Source organism: Ochotona curzoniae, unplaced genomic scaffold (assembly GCF_017591425.1).
Source record: "Ochotona curzoniae isolate NIBS_2020 unplaced genomic scaffold, NIBS_Ocur_1.0 contig_2321, whole genome shotgun sequence".
Lineage (NCBI taxonomy): Eukaryota > Metazoa > Chordata > Mammalia > Lagomorpha > Ochotonidae > Ochotona > Ochotona curzoniae.
In genome coordinates, this window is record NW_024465421.1 from 20,399,423 (window position 1) to 20,422,481 (window position 23,059).

General features: G+C 44.7%; 1 protein-coding gene across 14 annotated transcripts in view; it reads right to left on the reverse strand.

Annotated features, from left to right (window-relative positions):
* The window catches only part of RBFOX1 (RNA binding fox-1 homolog 1), a 1,044,467-nt gene that overhangs the window by 82,026 nt on the left and 939,382 nt on the right, over positions 1-23,059 (reverse strand). For 13 of the 14 annotated variants that reach the window (XM_040973377.1, XM_040973373.1, XM_040973376.1 and 10 more), the window contains 4 exons: positions 18,746-18,799; positions 13,776-13,868; positions 12,012-12,072; positions 4,732-4,785 (listed from right to left, as the gene is read on the reverse strand). In XM_040973377.1, coding sequence (XP_040829311.1) covers positions 4,732-4,785; positions 12,012-12,072; positions 13,776-13,868; positions 18,746-18,799 — 262 coding nt within the window. The remainder of the gene's footprint in view (positions 1-4,731; positions 4,786-12,011; positions 12,073-13,775; positions 13,869-18,745; positions 18,800-23,059) is intronic. The other variant, XM_040973375.1, reaches the window with a different exon arrangement.

Below are 23,059 nucleotides of genomic sequence, written 5' to 3' on the forward strand. Positions count from 1 at the left end.
CACAGCTGCCCTCTGACATAAGCCATTACTGTTGCTCTGCTACTCTTTAAATCAAGGTACCGATCTACTCTGCCATCACAGCAGCTGGCATCTAGTCCTGTGGTCAGCGGCCGAGTTTTGCCCCAACCTGGGCCTAATCAGCACTGACTGCACCGCTCTCTGACACTCATTTCCTCCCTGATCCTCCGATGGCACCTGACGTGGTCTGCTCTCAGCACCTCTGCCTCCCTTTCAAATGTGGCTATGCCAGGAGGCAGGCCCAGCAGTCCAGATCTGTCAGCCAGCAGAGGGCTGTTGTAGCATCTCTGACTCAGAACTAGAAATTCTGGCTTGAAGGAGGTGTGTGCACTCAGGACCCCCTGCTTCCTCCACAACAGCACTGCTAAGGATGCTGGTGTCTGCGGGGCGTATAGCTCACTAGCATCTCCCGGCTTGCAGGCCGGCCTGCTCACAACTTCCTACTCGTAATACTCATTGTGTGTCTCCAGTGGTGGTGACCGGCTGTACCATGGATCTGCATTTCATTAGATCTCCTTTTCCTATCGATCATGTCTCCCTGAGTCATCTAACTCAATTCCCCTTTTCCCTTGCAGGCGGGGTATTCGCCATCCATTGAAGTGAGTTATGTGTGTTCAAGTGGTACAGCTTATGAATCTTGTTAAACTTTGCTGCCTTATAGCCTCACTGATGGAATATTTAATCACAGAAATGAGTTGGCAGGCTATGATATACGTGTGGGGGTGCCTCGCGGCGTATATCTTGCTGGCAACTGGGAAACTGATAAATTTGCCATTTGTCAGTAGCATGCTGACAACTCTGGGTAACCTTCTGTTATTTATTTTTATTTTGTTTTACTTATTTATGAAGATTAGAGGAGCTTTAAATCAACAGCTTGGGGAGCCAGATAGCATGGTTATCTCCAGAAGATACTACTTCCTTTTATTTATTTTTTAATTGGAGGGCAAAGGAACTCGCCCCGCCGAAGTGCAAAGTGTAGGAATTCCCTTTGAGAGCCCTTCCTCTGATTCCTGGAAAGCTTGCTGCTAATCGCATCACAGCACGAGACACACTCCCGGGAGCAGCTCCTCACTGGTACGCTAAGCCTACGCCGTGCCTTCCATGTTATTCAAACTCTAAAAATGATATGGCCGCAGACACTGGCCGCAGTCCAGAGGATCCATCTAGACTCTAATTGACTTATCAATCATTTGTCTTGAGAAGCGGCCTCGGGGAGCCGGAGCAGGCTAGTCTCAGGGAAATAATCAATGCTGTTTAGAATCACAGGAAAACGCCCACCTGCCCTGACGGAAGATTTACATGCACATGTGTTTATGGGATATATACACTGCTTAATATTTGCATACACCTGCTTCTGGAGGCTGCTACTGGATCAAAATTTAAAAGAGGTCTTACAGGTATGACTTAAAAACTTGGCAAAACCACCCTGACGGGCCTTCTGCCTGCAGCTTTCTAAATGTTTCCCCTGCAATGTGTGTGTGAGCGAGAGAAAGAGAGGAGAGAGAATGTCATAATTTATCAAAGCAAATTAATATTGTTCAGCAAGTAATTAAAGGTCCCCATTAAGAAGCGCAATTGCTAGCCCCACCCCCACCCCGGGTTAGCAATAAAAATGCCCTCGGGGCCTCAACAGGTTCTATACGAAAATCAATAACTTGCCATTTTATAATTAAAAGTGAAAATAAATGTTAAGGAAAAGTCCACTAAATTAGGAAAATTACCTTTAGGAGAGATTGAAAATATTGATTTTAATTTACCAAATATGCGAACTTTCCATGCCCCAGTCTGAGAGACAATTGGAGGCTGGGTTGTTAATTCTGCATAAGCTTCAGAAAAATCAATAATGATACGATGGGAATATTATAAAAACTGCCATTAGCATAAAGTCTTCCATACAGACATGACTAATAAGTGTGGCTTTCTATCTTGGGCAAAGACAGAGCTGGCCCCCGAACATTCCAAGCCAATCAATGAAAGAGGGTCTTCGCTCCAGCTCTGAGGCACACTCGAAATTGCAAGATAAGCCCAGTCTATTTTTACAGGTAAGGAAATTTAAAATGCCTCCTAAGTTCTTAGTCACGGTTATGCAGATGGGCGACAGTTATAATTACACCTGTTTACGGACTGGAATGTATGCAAAGCCTACATCTTTGCATGCATGCACTGCACAGGGACAGCGCCTGCATGTGGGTGTGAGCCAGCTGGATTCCCAGGCTCTGTAGAATCTTACCACCAGAGCGAGACTTCTCCTCACTGCTGAGTATCATGGACTGTTCCCACCCGACACTCATGACAGAAGCCAACAGAGCAGGTGCCTGGCGAGTCAGGACATTCCCAGGACTGCCATTCCTGTTCCTGACCTCTGCTGTTCTATGCCCTGGTTCCTGGAGTAGGCTCGCTGGCCTGCTCTCTCCGCTCCTTTTCGCCACCACCGACGTGATCACATGGGACACCCTCGTGGATGGGGTGGTAGACGGGCGCATCCACGCTGAGGACAGGAGCGCTCCATCACACTGCTCTGTGGCAGCTTACACTGCTTTCAGGTGGGTCTCAAAGTCTAGCCTCCTTCTCCCTGGCTGGGAACTGTCGCACCTCACCTTCCACATTTGGAAAACTGCCCAGAGGACGGAGTACACTGAGGCACTGTCAGGGGTCAGAAGGGCAGCTGCCAGACAGCTTTCAGTCTTACAACACAGCCTTTCACTACAGTGTGAGGAGTAAGTGTTGAGGCTAACTTGGGCTAACCTGAAGGGCTGTTCTCACACTCCAACATCTGTGCAGATCACTTTTTCTTATCCAGGTACATGAGTCCGAGCTGTCTCCCCATCTAAGTGGTCACTGAAAGACCACCAATGTGCCTGTAGGACTGAGAGCACACGTGCAGGAGATGGTTTTGTGCTTCATGGCCAAGGACGACTACACACCACCCCTCCTTTTCTGGTTCCAATCCCAATTGTCACATCTCTACCCCATCTTCCCACAGGAAGTGCTCCTTGACTGAATCCTTGGGAACAGGAAGTCACACACACACACACTTTCACACACCCTCTTTCATGCTGCTGCCCACTCTCAGGCCTGGCTCGTGCACGCACAGCAGCTGCTGTCTCCATCTTCTCTCACCATCTGAGGACCTCCCTTTCTACCATGGCTCTGGACAAGAACTACCTGTGCTAATGCTCACAGAGGAGGGCTTATGCTCTTTTAACAGGCTGCACTGAGCCCAACAATAAACAGGCACCTGCTGAGAAGTAAAAGGACTAGTCCTCCCAGGAACAAGGGCAAAGAAGCTCTTGGCTGAATAACAGACCCGCTATCGGCTCACTTGCCCTCCAAGCCGAGAGGGGGAAGACTACCTGTTGCATTCTTGCTTACCAGATGTGCACATATTACAATAAATCACCCTCCCTGTGTTAACTCACTCAACTGAAATAAACACCTGGAGTCAGTGACAAAGAAGCTGAGGCACAGAGAGGTTAAGCAACTTTCCCAGAGTCTCACAGCTAGTGCACGGGGCAGCCAGGACTGGAGCCCGGGTTGGGAGGCCATGGTCTCCTTGCTCCATGCTTGGTTATGGGTGGGTGTGCATGATGTCACAGAAAGCCTTAGAGTGATGTCTCCTCCACAAGAGTCAGCAGTTAGTTCCAGGGACGGAGTCTCCTGAACTGAACCAGGCTCCTGCTCACACTCCCCCAAGGGGGCTGGCTGTGCACTTGGCCCACCCCACGTGCAGAGCTCAGCCATCACACAGAGCCTTCTCTGACTTCCCACGTTTAAAATCTTTATCCAACTGGTGACTATGCAGGGGAGCTCAGTACCGTTTGTTTCTTTCTCCTTCCTGGGGTCAATGCTTAAGATTAAGCAGAGGCAGGGACCAAAGCCCCCAGGAAGAAACACAGCCAGGGGTGCAGCTTACCTTGGCGAAATCACCGAGAAGCTCTAGAGCAACTGGCTGTTTTTCCCTTACTTCACAGCAAGAACCACTTCCCAGGGAGAATTCTGCACCCATGAGCCAAATCTGCTGGCAGGTTCTAGGTACCCTTAACAGCCTCATTATGCACAAGGCAGCGGCAAAAGGCTGAGCCAAGAGCTGCAGCATATGCGCTCTTAGCCAGAACTGGCTTTCCCAAGATACTGGATTCCCAACTGAAGGATGCTTGGAGTCAAGGTGAGGAGCGACACACACCAGGCAAAGCAGAGAGAAACGGATGGCTGAGGATAGCACAACCTTTTTTTTTTTTTCCAGTTTTCTTAATATGTCTTCTCTTGATAACTCCAAATCATCACCATGGTTATTGGAATAATTGAGCCATCTCTCTGCTTGGCCGCAATCTCAAATGGACACATACAGCTAACAGACATTCAGGCACGTGGAAGTAAATGAATGTCAAGGCCACTTCATTTGTTCAATATATGATTGAACAAAGCTAAAGCCTCAATTTGTTTTTGTTTTTTGTTTTATTTTTTAAGGCAAAACCTATGAGAAATATCACAAGGAACAGTGGCCTCGTCAATGTCCCCAAATGTGACTTGTACGATTTCACTTCGATTTTGAGAGGGTTTTTGACTCTCCAGGTCTAGCCCATGGAAATCATTTAGTACCTGTTAGGATGGGGACTCCCTCAGTTCAGATAATGTTATGAAACCTATTGTTTGACAGCAGCAAAGCCAATGCAGGAAAGACACAGAAGACATCATGCAAAAAAAGCTCTTTACCTGCATAGAACTCGGGGCTGTAGACTGCACCCACAACTGGATTCAATTTCCAGCCTTAAAAAAAAACAGAGAAATAGGATCACATTCGAGGCAACACATTTTATCACTGCAAATCAGCCAAATATCAAAACGTGCTCAGGTTTTTGTTTTGTATTTTACAGTATAAAGTATAGGCAGTTTGGCCACGAGTGTTTGGAAAAGCATAAGACAATGGAAGCATGTTCTTTAGTGTTCTGCCAGCACGAGTTAAGGAAAGGCCATTATGAAGAAGCTACAGGTGAGCCTTGTGGAGACGAAGCTATAGTTGACTTTCAAACGCTTCAATATTTACTAGAGCTGCTACAATAATTTTTTGTCTTATTTCATGTATCACAGTTGACAATCCACCACATATCCCCTCTCCCTCCACATTCAGCTCACCAAAATCTGAATGCTCACACACAAACCTGGAACCACTCTAACAACCACCGATCCTAATCCTGACCGCAACGTATTAGACAGTTCTGAACTCTCTCACGAATAGCAAGGACAACGTGTTTTATCCCCTTGAGGCTGAGTGGGGAGTACATTTTCATGCATTCAGGAACTATAAAAATTCTTAATTAACGCATGATGTTTAAGGTAACTTTCAGATAACCTGTACAGAGAATGAACAGGCTCTGTAAATTCTCTGAGTGTTCTGAGCGGCCAGTTTCCTGTAAAATGACTCCTGACTCTTCAGGAATTTTTATTTGGTGAAAGAACACATCAGGATATTTTTTTAAAAATCAGAAGCACAATACAGAATCATGTAATACTGTGTGGGAAGCAACGATACAGAAAATCAGGTTGCCAGGGATTTGGGCTGATATTCTGCAGTCGTTATGGAAACACCCATTCTAGCTCTCTGGAGGGACTCAGAGAGATGTGCTAGCATTGCATCCCTTGGCAGAGGGTCAAGGGAGAAAGTCAGTAAATGTTCCTGAGAAAAGGCAATGGTAAAGTCTGAAAGTGGGAGACTGTGAGACAGAGAGAGCATTTCCATCTGCTGGTTCACTCCTCCAAATGTCCATGGTGGTCTGCGCTGGGCAATGCTGAAGCCATCAGGGCTTCCTCTGCATCTCCCACAGCAGTGTGAGGTTCAAGCACGTGGACCATCTTCCACTGCTTTGCCTCAGCAGGAAGCTGGGTCCAAACCACAGCACCTGAGTCTCAAATCAACAACCATATGGGATGCTAGTGCCACGAGCAGAGGCCCAAGTTGCTATGCCACCACAATGTCCCCAAGAAGATACCTACAACAATGGAAACATTGTATGGTTTTCCTATAAAGGAGTGGTCCTCTCTCAAAGAAGAGGTATTCCTGAGATCAACTACGGGAGGCAGAAGCTCAGCATTTTAATAGATTTGCCCCTGAATCTATGAAAATCCAGAATCTTCTAAACTTTCTAAGACTATTTTCTTTCTAAGCACTTTGAGCTTTAAGTTGACTAACTCAGGTGATTTACAGCTTCCAGGGTGATCTGAGGACAGGATTTTTCCAAGGTGTTACATCTGACTTACGTGGGAGGAAAATTAATACAACTCCTGGGCTCCAATTTAGACTTACAGAAGGAGACATGATGTTCTGACACCTGCCGCCCAATGGTTGAAGCCCTTATACTAACACCTTCCTCTCATACTATTCACATCATGCTTTAGAGAACTTCTCCAGTGATACAGAAATTACCCAACATTTCAGAATCTGTGTCTTAAGAATGTAGAAAATGACTTCAATTTGACCAAACGAAATTCCACTACCTCCTCAAAAGGAAAATGCCCAACTTCTGAGAATCCTGGAACTATAGCCGGCATTTCAAGTAATTTGGAATGTAAGAAAAGACACAGAAGAGAGGCTGAAAACAAAGCTACAGACATATTTAACATTTGGTCTCCGAGTCTTAAAAACCTTCCCAGAAATTACATTTCTTTGATTGTGGAGTCATAGTCCATGGATATGGATTTAGTGCTTTTTTCCTTCCGTATCCTATCTTAAATTTTGTTTGCAGATCTTTTGTTAGTAGAAAGATGGGGCTTGTTCACATAATCACTCAGGTGTGGTTTAATAAATATGCATATATATGAATAGAATATATCTATTATATATAATAGAATATGTATATATTCTATCTTTTGAAATTAATTTATTCAAAAGGCAGAGCAGGAGACAGACACAGAGTGAATCATTGATGATTCACTCCCCCACGAGCTGCGATAACCAAGTATGGGCCATGCTGAAATCCACTCGCTGCCAACTCCTCCCCAGCTTCCCGTGTGGGTGCCAGGGCCCCAGGAACCAGGGCCATCTCGTGCTGCCTTCCCAGGTGCATTAACAGGGAGCTGCCTCAGGAGCAGAGCTGGCAATGCAGTATGGAATATCAGGGTTTCAAACAGCAGCTTTGCCCATTATATCAAAAGTGTAGCCCCATATATGTCCTTATTAGTTCTCTCAAATAATTCATTTTGCATATAAACCTGGGGCACACCATTCTATAAAAGTGGGCGAATCAATTAATTTTGATGTAGCTTTTAAGGATCCTAAGTTATATCAGTGGCCTTTTATTTTTGTAAAGATACAGATTTCAAAGAATTCTCTGAGACTGCTTAGAAATCCTGCTTCTCCCCCCAGTTTGATCTGCTTTTCCCTTTGAACCAATAACAGATAAATGTCAGCCCATCTGTCTGCCTACTCACCTATCTATCTACCTATGTGTCTTCTCCCAGCTTACCATGCTTTAGATCTATTCAGTATAAAAACAAGACGTGAAGTGACACTCGCCGTCTCGAGGGGACTCGTGCCACCTTGGGTCCGCCATTAAGAACTGAAAGAGGTCACGCCGAAGCTCTTCCCTCTGAGACCCCAACCAGAAATCTGGGAGAGTTTGCTGGAATGTGTCACATTTCTTCCCCTCTCTGATCCTTTCGCCCAAACAAGGTGAAGCATGTGGCAGGCACAACACTCAAGGCCGACTTGACCCTCCACTCCTGAAACCGGTTCCTCATCAAATTGTCCCCTGCATCAAATAACATCCCAGCATGCCACCGTGTCCTTCCCTTGCACACCCTGCCAGCTACTCAATCATGTTGCTTAAACTTGGGGAATGTCTCCCCTTCCTCACAGCCACCGACTCAGACCAGGGGGCCCCTATTCTGTACCTGGCCAAGTTTGATTGCAAAAATGTCCTAACCCTCACCATTTCCTTATTCCTCCTTTCCCACCATTCTATTCATTGTGGCCAAAATCATGCGTGGAGAATAAGTTAAAAATGTCATTCTGCGGGCCAGGATCTCACAGCTTCCTACGGAACTAAAGGTGAACACTGCTGTTTTACAACTTGACCCAGGAGCCCGGCACTCCAGCCCTGTTAGTTGCCTCATTTTATGCCACTGTCCTTCTGTTTAGGCTTCAGTGACACCGGCCTTTGTAATATGTCTAAAAAAAATTGTCCAAGACCATCTTTCACAGGAAGCTTTTTGGGCTGCCTGCTCCTTCAATAGCTCTCTCCAGTTCTTCACAAACCCCCTGTGAGGTTGGCAAGGTCCTGGTCACTTCTCCGGGACACACCTGCCACTTAAAGCCACTGTCCGGCTTCTCTGGGAGAACAGATGCATTCCTCTGGGATCCTCCTCCCTCCAACCTCAGTACGGCTGCCTCCCGACGGACGCCACAGAGCTTGTGCAGAAGGACTCTGCTGGGGAGGACTGTATTCCAGGGAGAGGCAGGAAGAAAGCAGCTCCGGAAAAATAACCTCTGTTCCGGCCTGGGGACTGTGCAAGGCTTATGTAAATGTATGCAAATCGCATGCAGAGCAGCTCACAGTCTGTGTGACTCCTTGTAGTACCTGGAAGAGAGCCCTGGGATAACCCTGCTGGAGATAAGAGCCTGCGCTGTCAGGAAGATGGACAAAATGATCCCATTGTTTAATTTCTTAGGCAGTTTGCATACATTTCCAGGCCCTGCAAATTCACAGATTTTGATCAAGGACATTAAACCAAACAATGAGGCTTACAGCTGAAGGAGAGCAGCTGGGGAAAAACCCACCGCTCACAGCCTCTCGGGGACCCCCACGTGACAAGGCAATGGAGCAGAGACCAGGCACGTCGGGGGTCCCGCACTGCGCTGCCTCAGAAATACCAGCAGCATTTGGAGGCTGGGCCAGGAAGGGCAGCATCAGGACCAGTGCTTCCCCTGCCCCAGGTGGAGTGTGTCCACTGTCACATGGCAGCCCTCCCCAATGTCTCCACTGGACGCCGTGTTGGGTGTTAGAAGGCAAACGTGTGTATACCCACAGCAACACCAGTGCCTGCCAAGTGCTTGGGCTCCTGCCAGACACAGGAGACCAGAAGTCCCTGGCTTGACACTGGCCCAGACCCAGTCGTTTATGTCATCCGAGAAGTGAACCTGCAGATGTTGGCAACCTCTCCTCCTAACTGTTTCAACTTGATAAATCCTTAAACCAAAGAATTCCCCCATGGACAGCCATATTAGAGGTGACCAGGGACAAACACTGAATCCACATGGCTGCCATCACTGTTCCTACCGCCTGCCGGGCTTGGAGGCTGCACATCCAACATCTCTCTTTTTGCCTCCCCCTCCCTTTTATTTTTTTCAGTGGAGAAATCTTTTGCTTTACCAAACGACAACAAACTAAATACAAAACAACTGGGTTTCCCAGAGCCTATTCAGCCCTTGTTAGTATACAAATGCTTGATGCTTGATTCTTAAACTGTCCACCAGCACCAGGAAGGTTAACATACAAACTACACTATAAAAAGATGACTGCCTGAGATGACTGTGTAACAAAAATAAATAGTAAAAAAAAACAAACTGAAGCCCATAATACTTTACTCTGTGTACCTCGAATGGTGTTGAGTACTTTAGCACCCACAATACTCACACACACTGAGAACACAGGGCCAACTCCATACACGGATTTGAGCAGCTGGCCAACTGGGGTAGTGCAGGGCTTTGATAACCTGCCTAAGGATACCTAAGCTTTTATTCTTTTTTAAGATTGTTAACAATATGCAAGAGACAGGTTTAAGGCCCATGCCTCTGACCAGGCAGGAAGCTGCCCTCTGCCCAGCTGAGGAACCCGATGCAAGCAAGCCCGGGTCCCCTGTGTGATGGGAGACTAATGCCAGGGGTCTAGCCCGGGTCCCCTGTGTGATGGGTGACTAATGCCAGGGGTCTAGCCTTATACAAAGAGCAATGGTGGAGCATCCCTAGTTCCCCTCTGTGGAGTTTTCTGACATGGAATGTTTCCCCAAGCCTGCATGCCTCACTCTAGCCTTCTCTTACGAGCATTTAAAAGACCTGCAATGTCACACCCATCTCCATGTCATTACCCGTGATCCCTTCACTCAGGGACAACTGGCAAAGGGTTCCACTGCGTGTTAGGGATCAGCCTCTCTCGCCTTCTGCAGCTGCCTGCCATGCCTCTGTAGGACACATGCCCAAGGCGGCCGTGAATGGCAATGTTGGCACTGAGAGCTACCCATCAGCACCTGACATTGCCTCAAGCCCAGAGTGGATCTATTGAGGTCCTTGGATGAGCGAGCTCCAGGACACACTCATGGCAGGCCAAAGTTCATAAATACGGGGTGTTCTTTCTTCAGTTACAAGATGATGTATATGCATATGTTTTAAAAGTTGGCACACAGTAATTGCACAGATTTGGGGGGTTGAGGGTGGCCTTTCAAAACATGGATATAGTAATGACAAAATCAGGGTAGCAGGTTACCTCATATTACCTCAGATATGTGGACACTTCATATAAACTATAACACACACTTTTATACAGGATTTCCTTGTATTCCTCCCTAGTCACCATTTCGAGACATCCACTCGTGTTACTGGCCATAGTTGCCTTCCGGTGCTTTGCAAGATTAGAAGTCATTCTCCTGTCCAGCAGTTGCATCGCTGTGCCCACTGACCAGCCTCTCTACATACCTCCCTTCTGCACCCCCTTCCCAAACTTCGGTACCCACTCTTTGAGGGGTGTTCCTTTGGGATCAACCTCAAGTTCCTGGGTTTACTGGAGCCAGGTCTGACCACTGAGGCTATCTGAGGAGTGAACCAGTGGTTGGTAGCACACATTCTCCCCAAAATATTTTTTTAAAGTCCATGCAACATAAAAAAGAAGCTTACTTTGGAGCCAAAACTGATTGGCTCAGATACAACTGAAGGTAAAATTGCCCTTGATTTCAATACTTCTTCTGTTTAATTCCTCTTTTTCTGAGTTATGCCATGTTTCATGTATAATTAAAGCTCTGAGAATGGAAGCTCCTAGGATTTCCCTTTGACAGTAATAAAATCATTTTTGCAAACATATAAATCAAAGAGAGGCACCTTCCAGTGTTACATCATATCTTGAAATCATGCTGCATACTTTTTAAAACTAAGATATTTTTTAGTTCATTAAAGAATGCTTCCTACTTTCACCCTGTCCACTCAGAAACTTAGATTTATTGCATAACATTATTTTTAAATTTTGGTACAAATAATTATGAAGGAGCATCAAACATGTAAGCAAAACGTGCTTTGTCTTTTCTTTCCATTTTTCACAATTTCTGAAACCACTTTAAATCTGATTAGCATAGAAGATTATTTTAACAGCTTCATTTTGAGAACATTTGGGTACTTCCAGTAACCCTTCTCATACATTTGTGATTTCATCTTATGATCAGTTTCCTTGGGCAGAAAAGCATGGCTAGGAGCACACAGCAACACCCTTCCCTGGCCCAAAATGGGCCTCTCTGAGCCACCTGGAGAAAAACAAAGGATTCATTCACCCTGCTATTCCTGTGCAACTCTCTTCAGACCACTTCCCAGCCATTTTAAAAGCCAGGTCCTTCCAGAGAATGCTCAAAGCCAGACCCATATGACATGGTCAGACTTCAGGACCAGTTAGCAACCTTCAAGATGATGGCAGTGCCCAACCAAAGAAATCAACCAACTCCTCCCCTCAACTTATCGTGACAAAGCCAAATAAACGAACCAAGGTAATCTTGCAATAATTACTGCATCTCAGCCTCTACTGGGAGCCATTCTAGAGAGACTGGACCCAGGGCATGCACGTGTAACCAAGACCTAGCTTCACCTTCGTTGGGATTACTGAATCTGCTGGACCAGGCCAGCAGTGAGGATGGACAGCAGTGTCCCGGCTGTGCCGAGCGCTGCGGAAGCACACTCACTGGTCGTATAACCTCACCGACCCAGAGACGGGTTTCTCACGAGTGGCTGACGGAGCTCTACTTACCATTTGTGTAAGGGTTGACGGTCTTTTTATTTGTCATTACACGTGCTGTGGCGTTATTGACCTATGTACATAGAAAACCCAAATGAGTGCATATTCTACGGCCAGTCCACAATCCAGTCAGTTGCATGCATTATGACTGTGATTACTCATTAAAAAAAACAAAAAACAAAAATGCATTTAATTTATAAAAGGCAGTAGGTGCATAACAAAAATCATACATTTTTGTAATTACGTTTATTTCATAACCATTTTAACTTACAAATCATTTCAATAAAGCAATGTCATATCATTTAAAAGTTTAATAAAGAGACAGTAAAAGCAAATTAAAAGATATTGCATAATTGAAGATTTAAAAGCATGCGTGTACTCCATGATAACACAGAAACAATAAGTATATTTTCAACATAAAGTTCATATGAAGGAACATGCAGTGGAGTAGAAGAGAGGAGACAAGGTACACGGGAACATAAATGTCAAAAAAAAGGGACAAACAAGTTTAGCCGTGTGCAACACTTCAGGAGGGGAACCGTCAGGAAAGCAACATCTAGCATTCAACACTGGGAACAAGAGCCTTTGTCATCGCAAGAATTAACAGATCATTCCAGCTAACAAAAGGATAAAAGAGAGGGTGCATTGTTTAACACAATATGGAGTTAACAATCTGAGTAAGATGTGCACCAGTCAGAACTCAATCAAGTCAGTGCCTCCCAGGCTAGCTTAGAACGTACACTCAATTACAGGCGTACCAATATCCAAAAAAATAGAGCATCAAGAAAACTTAATACAACAAGTCAAAAAAATCCACGTGGTATATATATAGAGATATATGTATAGAGATATATCAGCACTAAATACGTGAAACGGTAATGGACTTCACCACTTACCATTCACCACCATCGCCAGCATGGGTTTGTGTACAGTTACCATGGTTACTGAGAGTTTGGTGAGGGGCCTAAGCGTTATCGTCGAAGGGGGAAAATGAAAGGCAAAATATGCAACATCTTACTCCAAAGACTAAAGCATTTTTAACTGGTATTTTTTTCTTTTTTTTTTTCTTTTAAGTTTTACCATATATGACCCTGTGGCTATGTTGAGGGAGATCCCAGTGGCACAAGGAATACAGTCTGAGTGCTAGAATTTTGACATTTATGCTGTCATGAGCAAGGGTCAGATCTTGAATAGGAAAGCCTGTTTGGTAATTCACATAATTATCCAAAGACCTCAAGATTGCAACTTGGCTTCTCTTAAAAAAAAAATGAAAAGTCCAATGATAAAGACTTTTCTTTTTTTTTTTTTTATCTATACAAATCGTTCAAATGCTACTTCTTTTACAATTTGGTCCAATTTGCAAACCACTGTGGATCCCTCTTCAACCCTGAAGTGGAGTGATGAAGAGACTGCTCTGTTTTCGGTTTGGTTTGTCACCCTGTCTACTCTTTGGAACCTACTGCACCCATTGATCATAAAACATGGAAAATTAAAAAAAAAAACCAAAAAAACAGAACCGACTTTCCAATGAACTTTTCTTTTGTCTCACGTTTGCCATCTATCTTTCAGCAGTAATAACATAATAAAGTAAAATCGAAAAAAAAAAGTAAGGCCAGTTTTCCTTTTTATATATAAGTATATATATATGTATATATATAAACGATGAGAAGGGAATAGGGTCACATACAAGACACCAATGATGCACCTGCAACAACGAATGAGCGTGAAGCAGACATTGATCAAAAAGATGAAAAGGAAAATATTTTGAACATGCACCTCGATTTTACGGCCCTCTACCACGGTGCCGTGTAATTTCTCCCTCGCCCTGTCCGCATCGGCACTATTTTCGAAAGTTACGAAACCAAATCCCTGCATGCAGGAGGGAGAAGGGAGAACAACATGCAGATTATTATTTCAGTCAACGACCACTCTGCAACGTTCTCTTGCTTTAATCTCTACGTCTTGTCCTGGCTTCAGTTCTGTAACATGCAAATCAGAGAAATTATAAGAGTACTAAGATGTGCAATAATTAAGCGACCAATGTGAACAAGATATTTTTTTTCTGTCACCAGTTAGCTGTAACCCCTGAAGAACTCCAAGAACGATACCAAGGATACCTTTCTAAATGGCACTACAGAAGAAAAGAAATCTAATGAAAAGAAAATGAGATCAAAATAAACTTACAGTGTCTTCACAGAGAATAAAATGAAATAACGAGAAAAAAAGGGAACCACTTTTTGACATGCAAATTAAAAATAAAGTAAAAGAAAACATGTGCACAAAATTCAACAATGAATGCCAGAGTCATCTAAGATTGCCTACAGAGTCATGCCATGTGATTTTAAGAACATCTCTTCCTCATGCAATTTTAGGGTTACTCAAATTTGTCAATTCTACAGCCTTTACTCATCAAAAATAAAAAGTTCAAAGCCTAAAAAAAGGAAAGACCTTTTTTTATATAATTCTTAAACTCTTTTATCTAATAAATAAAAGACATGAAATGAATAGAAATAAACTTCAGTTGATCTATAATGCAAACAGTTCAGGTAATGTTTTATATCCATTCTTTCTCCACCCCACAAATTACATGTATGCTTTTGAATTGGATGACTTCCCACACTGCTTCATTGACAAAAAAGGGAACCAAGTACACACATTTTACACAGGTATTCATCTGTCATATCAACAGGCAGCAATGTAACGAAGCTTCGTTAATTGAATGTCATTTATAACAACACCAGGCTCTTCCTCTTTCTCTGTCCTAGAACAATTGCACCCCTGCCTTCACCATCTATGTATACAACTGTGCTTCTAAAATTTCAGTTTCAGGAAACATCACTAAACTCCATTTCAACAAATGCCATCATTTGTCTTCACTGACACTGCTCCTAAGCAGAGCACAGAAAATCGGACATCATTTTAAAAACCTCTGTGAAATGTGTCAATCTGGTTTAAGAACACACACCAACCTTTGGAATATTTCCACTGTAAATACCCAGCCCCTTTTGGTTTTCACAAAACTCCAATACTGCAGTAGGGTGGGACTCCTTTTTGCACTGCATAGTACTTCCGTTAGGGTCTAGACTGGTTTTGGTTTAGTTAGGGATGATCTTCATTTTCCTGGTCACACAGTCATGACTAGCAAGTGCCAGCAACGACCAATGGTGCTACCTCCCAATGCAGGATCGGGTCTCTATAGCGGCCTCTAAAATGGGTGTCTTGGCTGGCCAACAGACAACGTTCCAACAGGACAGGATGGGCTCAACCCTTCAAGACATGAGTTGTGGATATAGCAAATGGGGACAGGATTCTATAGAGAGCGAGGAAAAAAAAAAGTTTTTCTATCTTGGAGTCTTGGACTGAGTTTCTACCAATCTTTCTAATAAGGGACTAGAGTTAAGGTAAACGGTAGGATGCGGTTATTACAGAACTGTAAACAGCGCAGCAGTTCCTGCACAGTCTGTGATCACTTTCATCCATTTGGGACACCCAGATACACTTGTTTACTGAATAGTAAACAGGTCTTGGAAGGGCACAAGTTCAGGGTTTTGCTCTGTTTAATGCCTCTACCTTCTTACTGGTCAGGACATGTTCTACTCTTGGTTGCACATCAGAAGGAACTGTAGAGAACTTTAAAATTCAAGAGTCATGGTTTCTGTTCCCTATCTGCTGGATCAGAATCCTGGAGTTGAGCCCAGAAATCTATTTGCCTAAAAAGAAAGAAGAAAAAAAAGGCGTACATGGACCAGCAGTGGACTCTCCATGGCCTCTGGTATTGCTGGACAGCAAAGGCCAACTTGCGGCTTTCTGCAGTAAGCAGACCTTGGCATTTCTGGTTTTTATGGAGTCATCCACAGCACAGAGAGAACATGTATGAAAAACATCAGGCTGGTACAGTTACATGGAGCTTGGATGTTGGGATGGGGTGGGGTAGACAGCCCAATCAAACAGCTGAGCTTTCTCAGCCATGTTCTCCTCCCTTATCAGCCCTGCCCCCGGCATCCAGAGTCATGTGGACTCTGAATTCACCACATCTCAACAGCCAAGAAGAATGTGCACAGCCCCGGGCTAACAGATGGAGAGCTGAGCAACACCATTTGCATCCATGGAGGTGCAGGACACAATCATCCCTGCACGGGGAAGAGTGTGGGTGCGTGAGCCTGGACACAGTCTCCATGTCCAACAGTGTCCCTAAGAGCATCACCCTGCCTTCACACCTCACTTCGGAAGCCAGGGGGAACCTGTGGGCCTGAAAGAAGTGTGGTTACAAGGTAGACTGAGACACAGAGGGGACCTTATTTTGAATCCCAAGGAAGTTCATAAACGGAAATGAAAACACCTAATCTACTAAGTTCTCCACATTACTTGTATCAAGGGAACTTAATTGATGATTTCTGGCTATTATTACCCTCATTGTATTGTTGACAACTTTCTCTCTTTGAGCTGCTCCATCTTTCTCATTTTAAGCTGTTGTAATGACTCATGAAGACTAGGCAAAACTGGATTCCCAAGATGATAACAAAGTTGTGACAGAAGTTCAGATTTCTCAGCCATTAATGTGGAAACAGGCTCTCTAAATAAGGCCCTTTCACCATGAGGATAACACCAAGGATGACATTACATCTGCTGGGGGCCGCGGTTCCCACTGGGCCATCCGCAGCTGGACTGTGACCAGGACACTCGGCTCCTGTACCCAAGCCCTTTCAGAGGGACTGGGGCCTGTGGAGAGAGGCTATTTTGGACACCCCCTAATCCAAAAGAGAAAAAGCAGCTTAACAAAGTGAGCCTCTGGATGCAGCAAACTTCAATGATCTTTTTTTTTTCCTCAAGCCCCCAGGGAGGCGTTCACCATGGGACTGATGGAAGAAGTGTTAAAAATAGCACTGCCAGTGTACACTCAAAAGAGCAAACAATACTCCTCTAATGTCCCCACACCACTCCGCAAGGATGAAAGGCTTTCTTCAATTGGCCAAAGCTACCAACCAAAACATAAACTAAACAAGTACACCACGTATCTTTAAAGGCAGCGATGTTTTAGAGCAGACTGACTCAGCGCAAAACCAGCCAACATTCCAGGTCAATTTCCATAACTTTGCAAATGCTTCATAAAGCCTGCGTGAAAAGCGATGGGTTTGAGTGCCTTTTTATTTTGTCAGTGCTGTTTGCTCCACAGCATAGAAATAGTCACTGTAATAATTTTCATACAAGAAGCAGAGTTGACTCATTTCTCCCCCAGCACAGGGGTCAAACTACTGACATATTACAAGAAGGACTGCAAACCATCTAAAGTTATAGAAGATCGACAAGGTCCCTGACTGAGTAAAACCACAGAATCTAATACATTTTTTTTACAGTCAACTGATGAATCACACTATCATTTTGTCTATAGAACACAGAATACTGAAATTTTCATGCCTCAGTTTAGTCAATGTCATCCTATTGAGTTAATATTAAATATTCTTAGGAGAGAAGCAATGCCAGTGATGGAAGAAGTTAATAAATGTAAATGTTTGCTTTGTGGGGACAAGGAGGTTATAGACTTGGGGGAACCTACACCATGACCTGTGACACATTATGGAGAACAGCCTGAGAAAGCTGCTGGACCCCGATGCACCCCAAACTGCCTGGGACAAGACCAGTATCTCCCTGAACCTGGTGAGCACTTTTTGTCTCGCTCCACCCTCACTGTGTAGGCCTGCAAGAAGAGCACTGACCACTCCTGGCACCCTGAGGCATAGCCATGGGGCCACTCAAAGCATTTACCACCTGGTTGCAAGGACCAACATGCCAATCCCTTCCTAGCATCACTCCCTGTCCTCCTCCCCAGGCTTCTGCAGACAGGCCCAACGCTCAGCCTCCAAAGGAGACGTGGACGAGACTCTTGGCTTTTCTGTGGGCTCAGGAGCATGGGACTCAATGACAAGTTAGCAGCAGCTCAAAGGGGACAGGTTGTCTCAGGGGAAGGCCTGACATCTGCACTACAAAGACAGTCTGAGCAGGTGCACACTGCCTGACCCAGCATGTCTGACGTGCACAGCAGAGTTTTTGATTCAGGACCGGGTCGGGGCCTGAGACTCTGCATTTCTAAAAAGTGTCCAAAACCACAATGACACCCAAAACGCCCGGGGAGAGGTCTGTTACCTTTTTCTGACAGCTTCCTATTCCGAGGGTATTGGATCACCCCTGCCTGTGACCAGCACTTCAGCTCAGGTACATGTGCTTAGGAATTGGTTTCCCAAACAACCCAACTCAGAGCAATGCAAATTCCCAAACAGGTGGCTGGGCAAACATGCTCACAAATAAAACAATCACATTCAAAAGGTTGGTGTACATGAGATTTTTCTCCCCTACAGCCCAGGAAAATAACTGCACTCGATCAATACAGAATAATCTCGTATTTACCTGCTCCTGAGACTATCAACTCACTTTTTAATATAAAGAACATAACTATCACTGAAAAACAAAAAATGTAGCAACATCATCTTTTTTTTAAGCAAGGGTAATTTTCCTTTGGAAACTTGTATATATCTTAGGTTTAGATATGTAAAAAATACAACACATTTAAATGACCCCTTATGTCTTTTATGTGTTTCCCACTGTTTGGGAAACTGGAGGTGGTCCCTAAGTGAATCCCCAATGGAGTGTTTTTCACAAGGTGCCGATTCCAACAGTGCTATTGCTTCCCCTTATTTGTAATATACACATTAAGCAAGCTATTGAATTCTAAGGTGAATTAAGTGGCTTACCTTTGAACCTCGCTCATTAAAAATAATTTCAACATCTAAGATTTTACCAAATTGCTGCAATAGAAAGAAAAACATCTTATAAGCAAGGAAAGAATGGACACATGTCACAGCACACACACCAGTCATTGTTCTCAGAGAGTTTCAGAATTTTCGTTTCCTTGATTAGCAAGGATTTTCACTGTACATTCTATTGTTAAAAGATGTAGTGGGAACAGAAGACAAAAACACAAGCACATGTATCTTTCTGCTTCTTGGGGACCAACCCATCAGTCACACCCGCCACCAGGGCCGTAGCAGTCAGCGAGCTGACTCTCTTTTCCCATTACGTGTGTGTGATTCCTTTCCCAGGCACCGAGCAGCAAAGATTACATATGGTTAGTGTCTACAGGGACTAGCCTTTCAGCCACTGGGACGAACACCCTTGACAAGGTGGGATGTGCATAGGGAAAGATTCAACTAGAATACGATGCTAAGGATTTGGTTGGCACCAAAACTCAGAGCCGCCAGGCCACAGGAGACAAGACCTGCACATCAGCAAGTTCCGCTGCCCATGCACCTATCGGAAACCGAGGTGTCAGCATCCTCTCAGGACGATTCTCCACACTATGAAATAAACATGTACTTTTGCACACAGTGAGCATGCAAAAATGGCGAAGCTTTAGAAGGTAAATAAATTGGACAGGAAAAACACACTCTTGATCCAGAATAGGTCCAGATCACACAAATTTTGGGACACATTTATATTTTGTAAGTTATTTGCTCTTTATTTGAAATTCAAATTCAAAGACTCCTTTTCTTTGATTATTTTTATTACATCTTGCCAGGCTGGTGTAACTGGATTCACATCTTAAAAACCAGCACACTGGCTCAGAGACCAGAAGCAATAAGTCATTTGACATCCATCCCCTGCTGGTGGGGGGGGGGCGGTCTTTCCATTTGCTTAGCTCTCAGGTATCAGTGTGGGGATTTTAAGAGTTTGACCCATGGGACCTCTGTGCAGGAGGCAGAGGGTGATATAAAACCGTGTGAAGTGGCTGGGAGGGGTGAGATGGGGATTTCATGGTTATGCAGACAACTAATGATCATTACAGTGCTTAAAGAACACAACTTCAACAAATGTTTCCACCGTGACTTTCACATTGTCTATTGCTCCACTGGCTTCTAGATTTTAACTGCATCTGGAGTTGCCACAGGAACCTATAATTTCCCTCTCCCCTTTGGGTGCAAAGTAGAGGATGGAGATGGCGACTGGGGCAGGGCCAGAAAGAGAAAAAAACAGGAAACAGACATGGCAGGCGAGGACTACAACCCACCTGCTGAGTCAGAGAAGATTGGGAGACCCCAGGGCTAATCCTATCAAGAGCGTTCCGCCAACAATGGAGGAAAAAACACTGGGAACTTTCAGAGGACTCGCCACTGGAACAAACGAAGACTGTACCTTCCTTGGAAAGAGGAAAAGTATGCATACACATTTGGCTAAAAATGGCTCAAAACCATGAACAGGAATAGTGCTACAGCATACAGTGACCAAAGCTTGCCATCTGTGTGCCATGGAGATGTGCCCATCCCTCGGGGTATGCTCCCTGCCATAACAGGAGGGTACATTTCTCCCCCTGTAGTTTCACTCACAGAAGAGTAAGAAGAGAAGGTTCCGCCAAAAGAGGTAGCCTGGTGCTGCCACCGACCCTGGAAAGAGCAAGGGCCTCTGTGACGTGTGGGTGGCCCAACAATCCTTTGGTCAAGGGAATATTCTTTAACAGAGCATTTTTGGTGCCCTAGCTTTGGACACCAAGAAATCACTAAAAGCAGAAGACAGGACCAATGCAAGAGCTTAACAAGCTAATCTTCAGCCTGTGGTATTGGCATCCCACACAGGCCACAGCTTGGGTAGCGGCTCTGCTTAAGGATCCAGCTCCCTGCTTAAGGCCTGAGGAAGCTGAGGCAGATGACTCAAAGCCTTGGGCACCTGTACCTACACAGAGACTACAGGAAGCTTCTGGCTCCTGGCTTCACATGGCTCAGCTCTGCTCCAGCCTCCACAGCCCTTTGGGAAGTATACCGGTTGTTTGGAAGACCTCTCTTACCGTCTCTCATCCTCACTGTGCAAAATCTGTCTTTCAAATAAAATATAAGATGCCAACTTTCAGCTGTGGGAAATGAAGGGCTTGCTGTTCAAAGATGATACCAATTTCCTAATAAAGATTTCTGTAACTTGATGTGCTCACCAGACACCACATTTTGGATGCATCCAAGTTGGACTATTCAGTCTAAACAAATACTATTGTATTAGTTTCAGCCAAAAGGCCTAGAAGGTTCTCACAGCAGGAGTACCTGGAGAAGGCCTTTTTGCAAAATCACAGCAAACGTCATCTATGGAATGTGCTCTCGACAGTCCACACACACACACACACACACACACACACACACACACACACCCCACTTCCTTCAGGATAAGTTCTTGCTGAGACAGAACCAATCAGAATGTCGTCAGACTATGTGTCATTTCCTAAATGAAGCAGTGATGCCACATGCCCTGAAATGGCCTCCCATGCTTGCTTCTCTGGCACCTGACTTGGCATTGCCAGTTCTCCAAGCCCAGGAAGGGAGCAGAAGGACAACGCTGATGTCAGCTGCATTTCTAAGACAGTTGTGCGTTATATTTATAGTATCAACAGTTTAATTGGGAAGTTAGCAACTAATGATGTAAACACAGCTGGCACATCTTCAATTTAAACAGGGGCAACTCTCTCGCAGCTTTAACTAGCATTTGTTTGCTTCACGGCAGCGTTGGGCGATATCTCTAGCCACGCAATGACTGGATCAAGAACAAAATCTGGAAGCTTATAGGCACACATGCGGGCCAAGTATGTAACAAACATTTTTAGACATTCTGAGATCAGATGTTTCTCTGAGAAACATTGAGAAGGATGTTCAATGGATACAGCAACAACAGGAAAGTAAAAGTTAGTTCACAGGGTGTGCACGGAGGCTGAGCAAAGGCATCATCCCAGCTTTCCTTAGGGTCAGTGTCACGTCCGGAATGGTGAAGCAGAAGGCATCCCGCTGTGTCCTCAAACTGTGACTTCTCAACAGTCTCACAGTAGACGGACCTCCGCGTCGGCACGGCAGGTGAGTGTGCGTCTACTGTATTTCTAAAAGAAATGGTCTTGAAAGCTGTTTTGCATGAGCTTAAGGTCATGTGGGCTGTTTCCCGTGGGCTGTAAACAGGGACTAGAGCAACTCCTTCTCTGGTCCCATCCCCCAAGGACCTGTGTATTGATAATCAATGTAAGGCTGTGACATCAGTGAGTGAATAGTCCAAGCTGGAGGATAAAACACACAGCAACTGTTTCTGAAAGCCCTTCCAAGAGGTGTGTCATGTGAGAGATTTGCATGCAGTGTAATCCGCAACCCACAACCCAGAAATATTTCAAACGTTAAATGAAAGACTGAATTGAGGAACAACAGGCTGACTTGGTGGAAATCCACGCGTTCTCTTCAAGAGAATCACCGCGAGTTGAGACGTGAAGGAACCTGCATCACGCTCCATTCCTTCCAGCAACACACAGACTCCAAACAGAGTAGCTCGTGGAAGCTGCATCTACCAGCCAGGCCTTGGTGCTGCTTTTTATAATGTGGCCACCTAACTTCATTTTTGTGGGCTGTCCCACATTAAAAAGAAACCAAAGCCAAAATCTAAGAGGAGCTGAAAAGAACACCGAGTGCCAAACACTAGAATAGATGCTTCCAAAAAAGGAAGACGGAAATGTGTGGTGGGAGAGGTAACCAGATTTGCAAGCCTGATGGAAAAACAGTGAAGCTACGGATGAAAAATATGACGGGATCAAAAGCAAATGCCTGCCATTCCTAGAGGGCAAGCAGTAGTTGCAAAGGCCATGGTCGAGTTATCCACAGATCCGAGGTTCTTAGAAAGTTTTAGGCAATGAGAAAAAGGAGGTTACTTTTCTATCTTGGTTTTGCTTTTGACTTTGAAATCCCTGTGACTTAGAAAAACAAAGAAGAAAAAGGCAAACAACGCCTCAAAGCTTCCTGTTGATTCCCTCTCCCTCCTCACCGGAATCGTGGCCAAAGTGAGGGAACAAAGCGAACACTCCAACAGAGGAGAGAAAGAAACCCTAGGTCCACTTGATTTGACTAACATTTAATTGGAATGAAAATGTATTTTCTTACCAGAACCACGACCTGAAAGGGGACATCATGGCCAATTCCCTTAACTCCAGTGTGGGGAGCCTGTCACACCAACGCAGCGTGCTAAATGCATCTGACAACCAAAACCTGTGTCGCCACCACTGT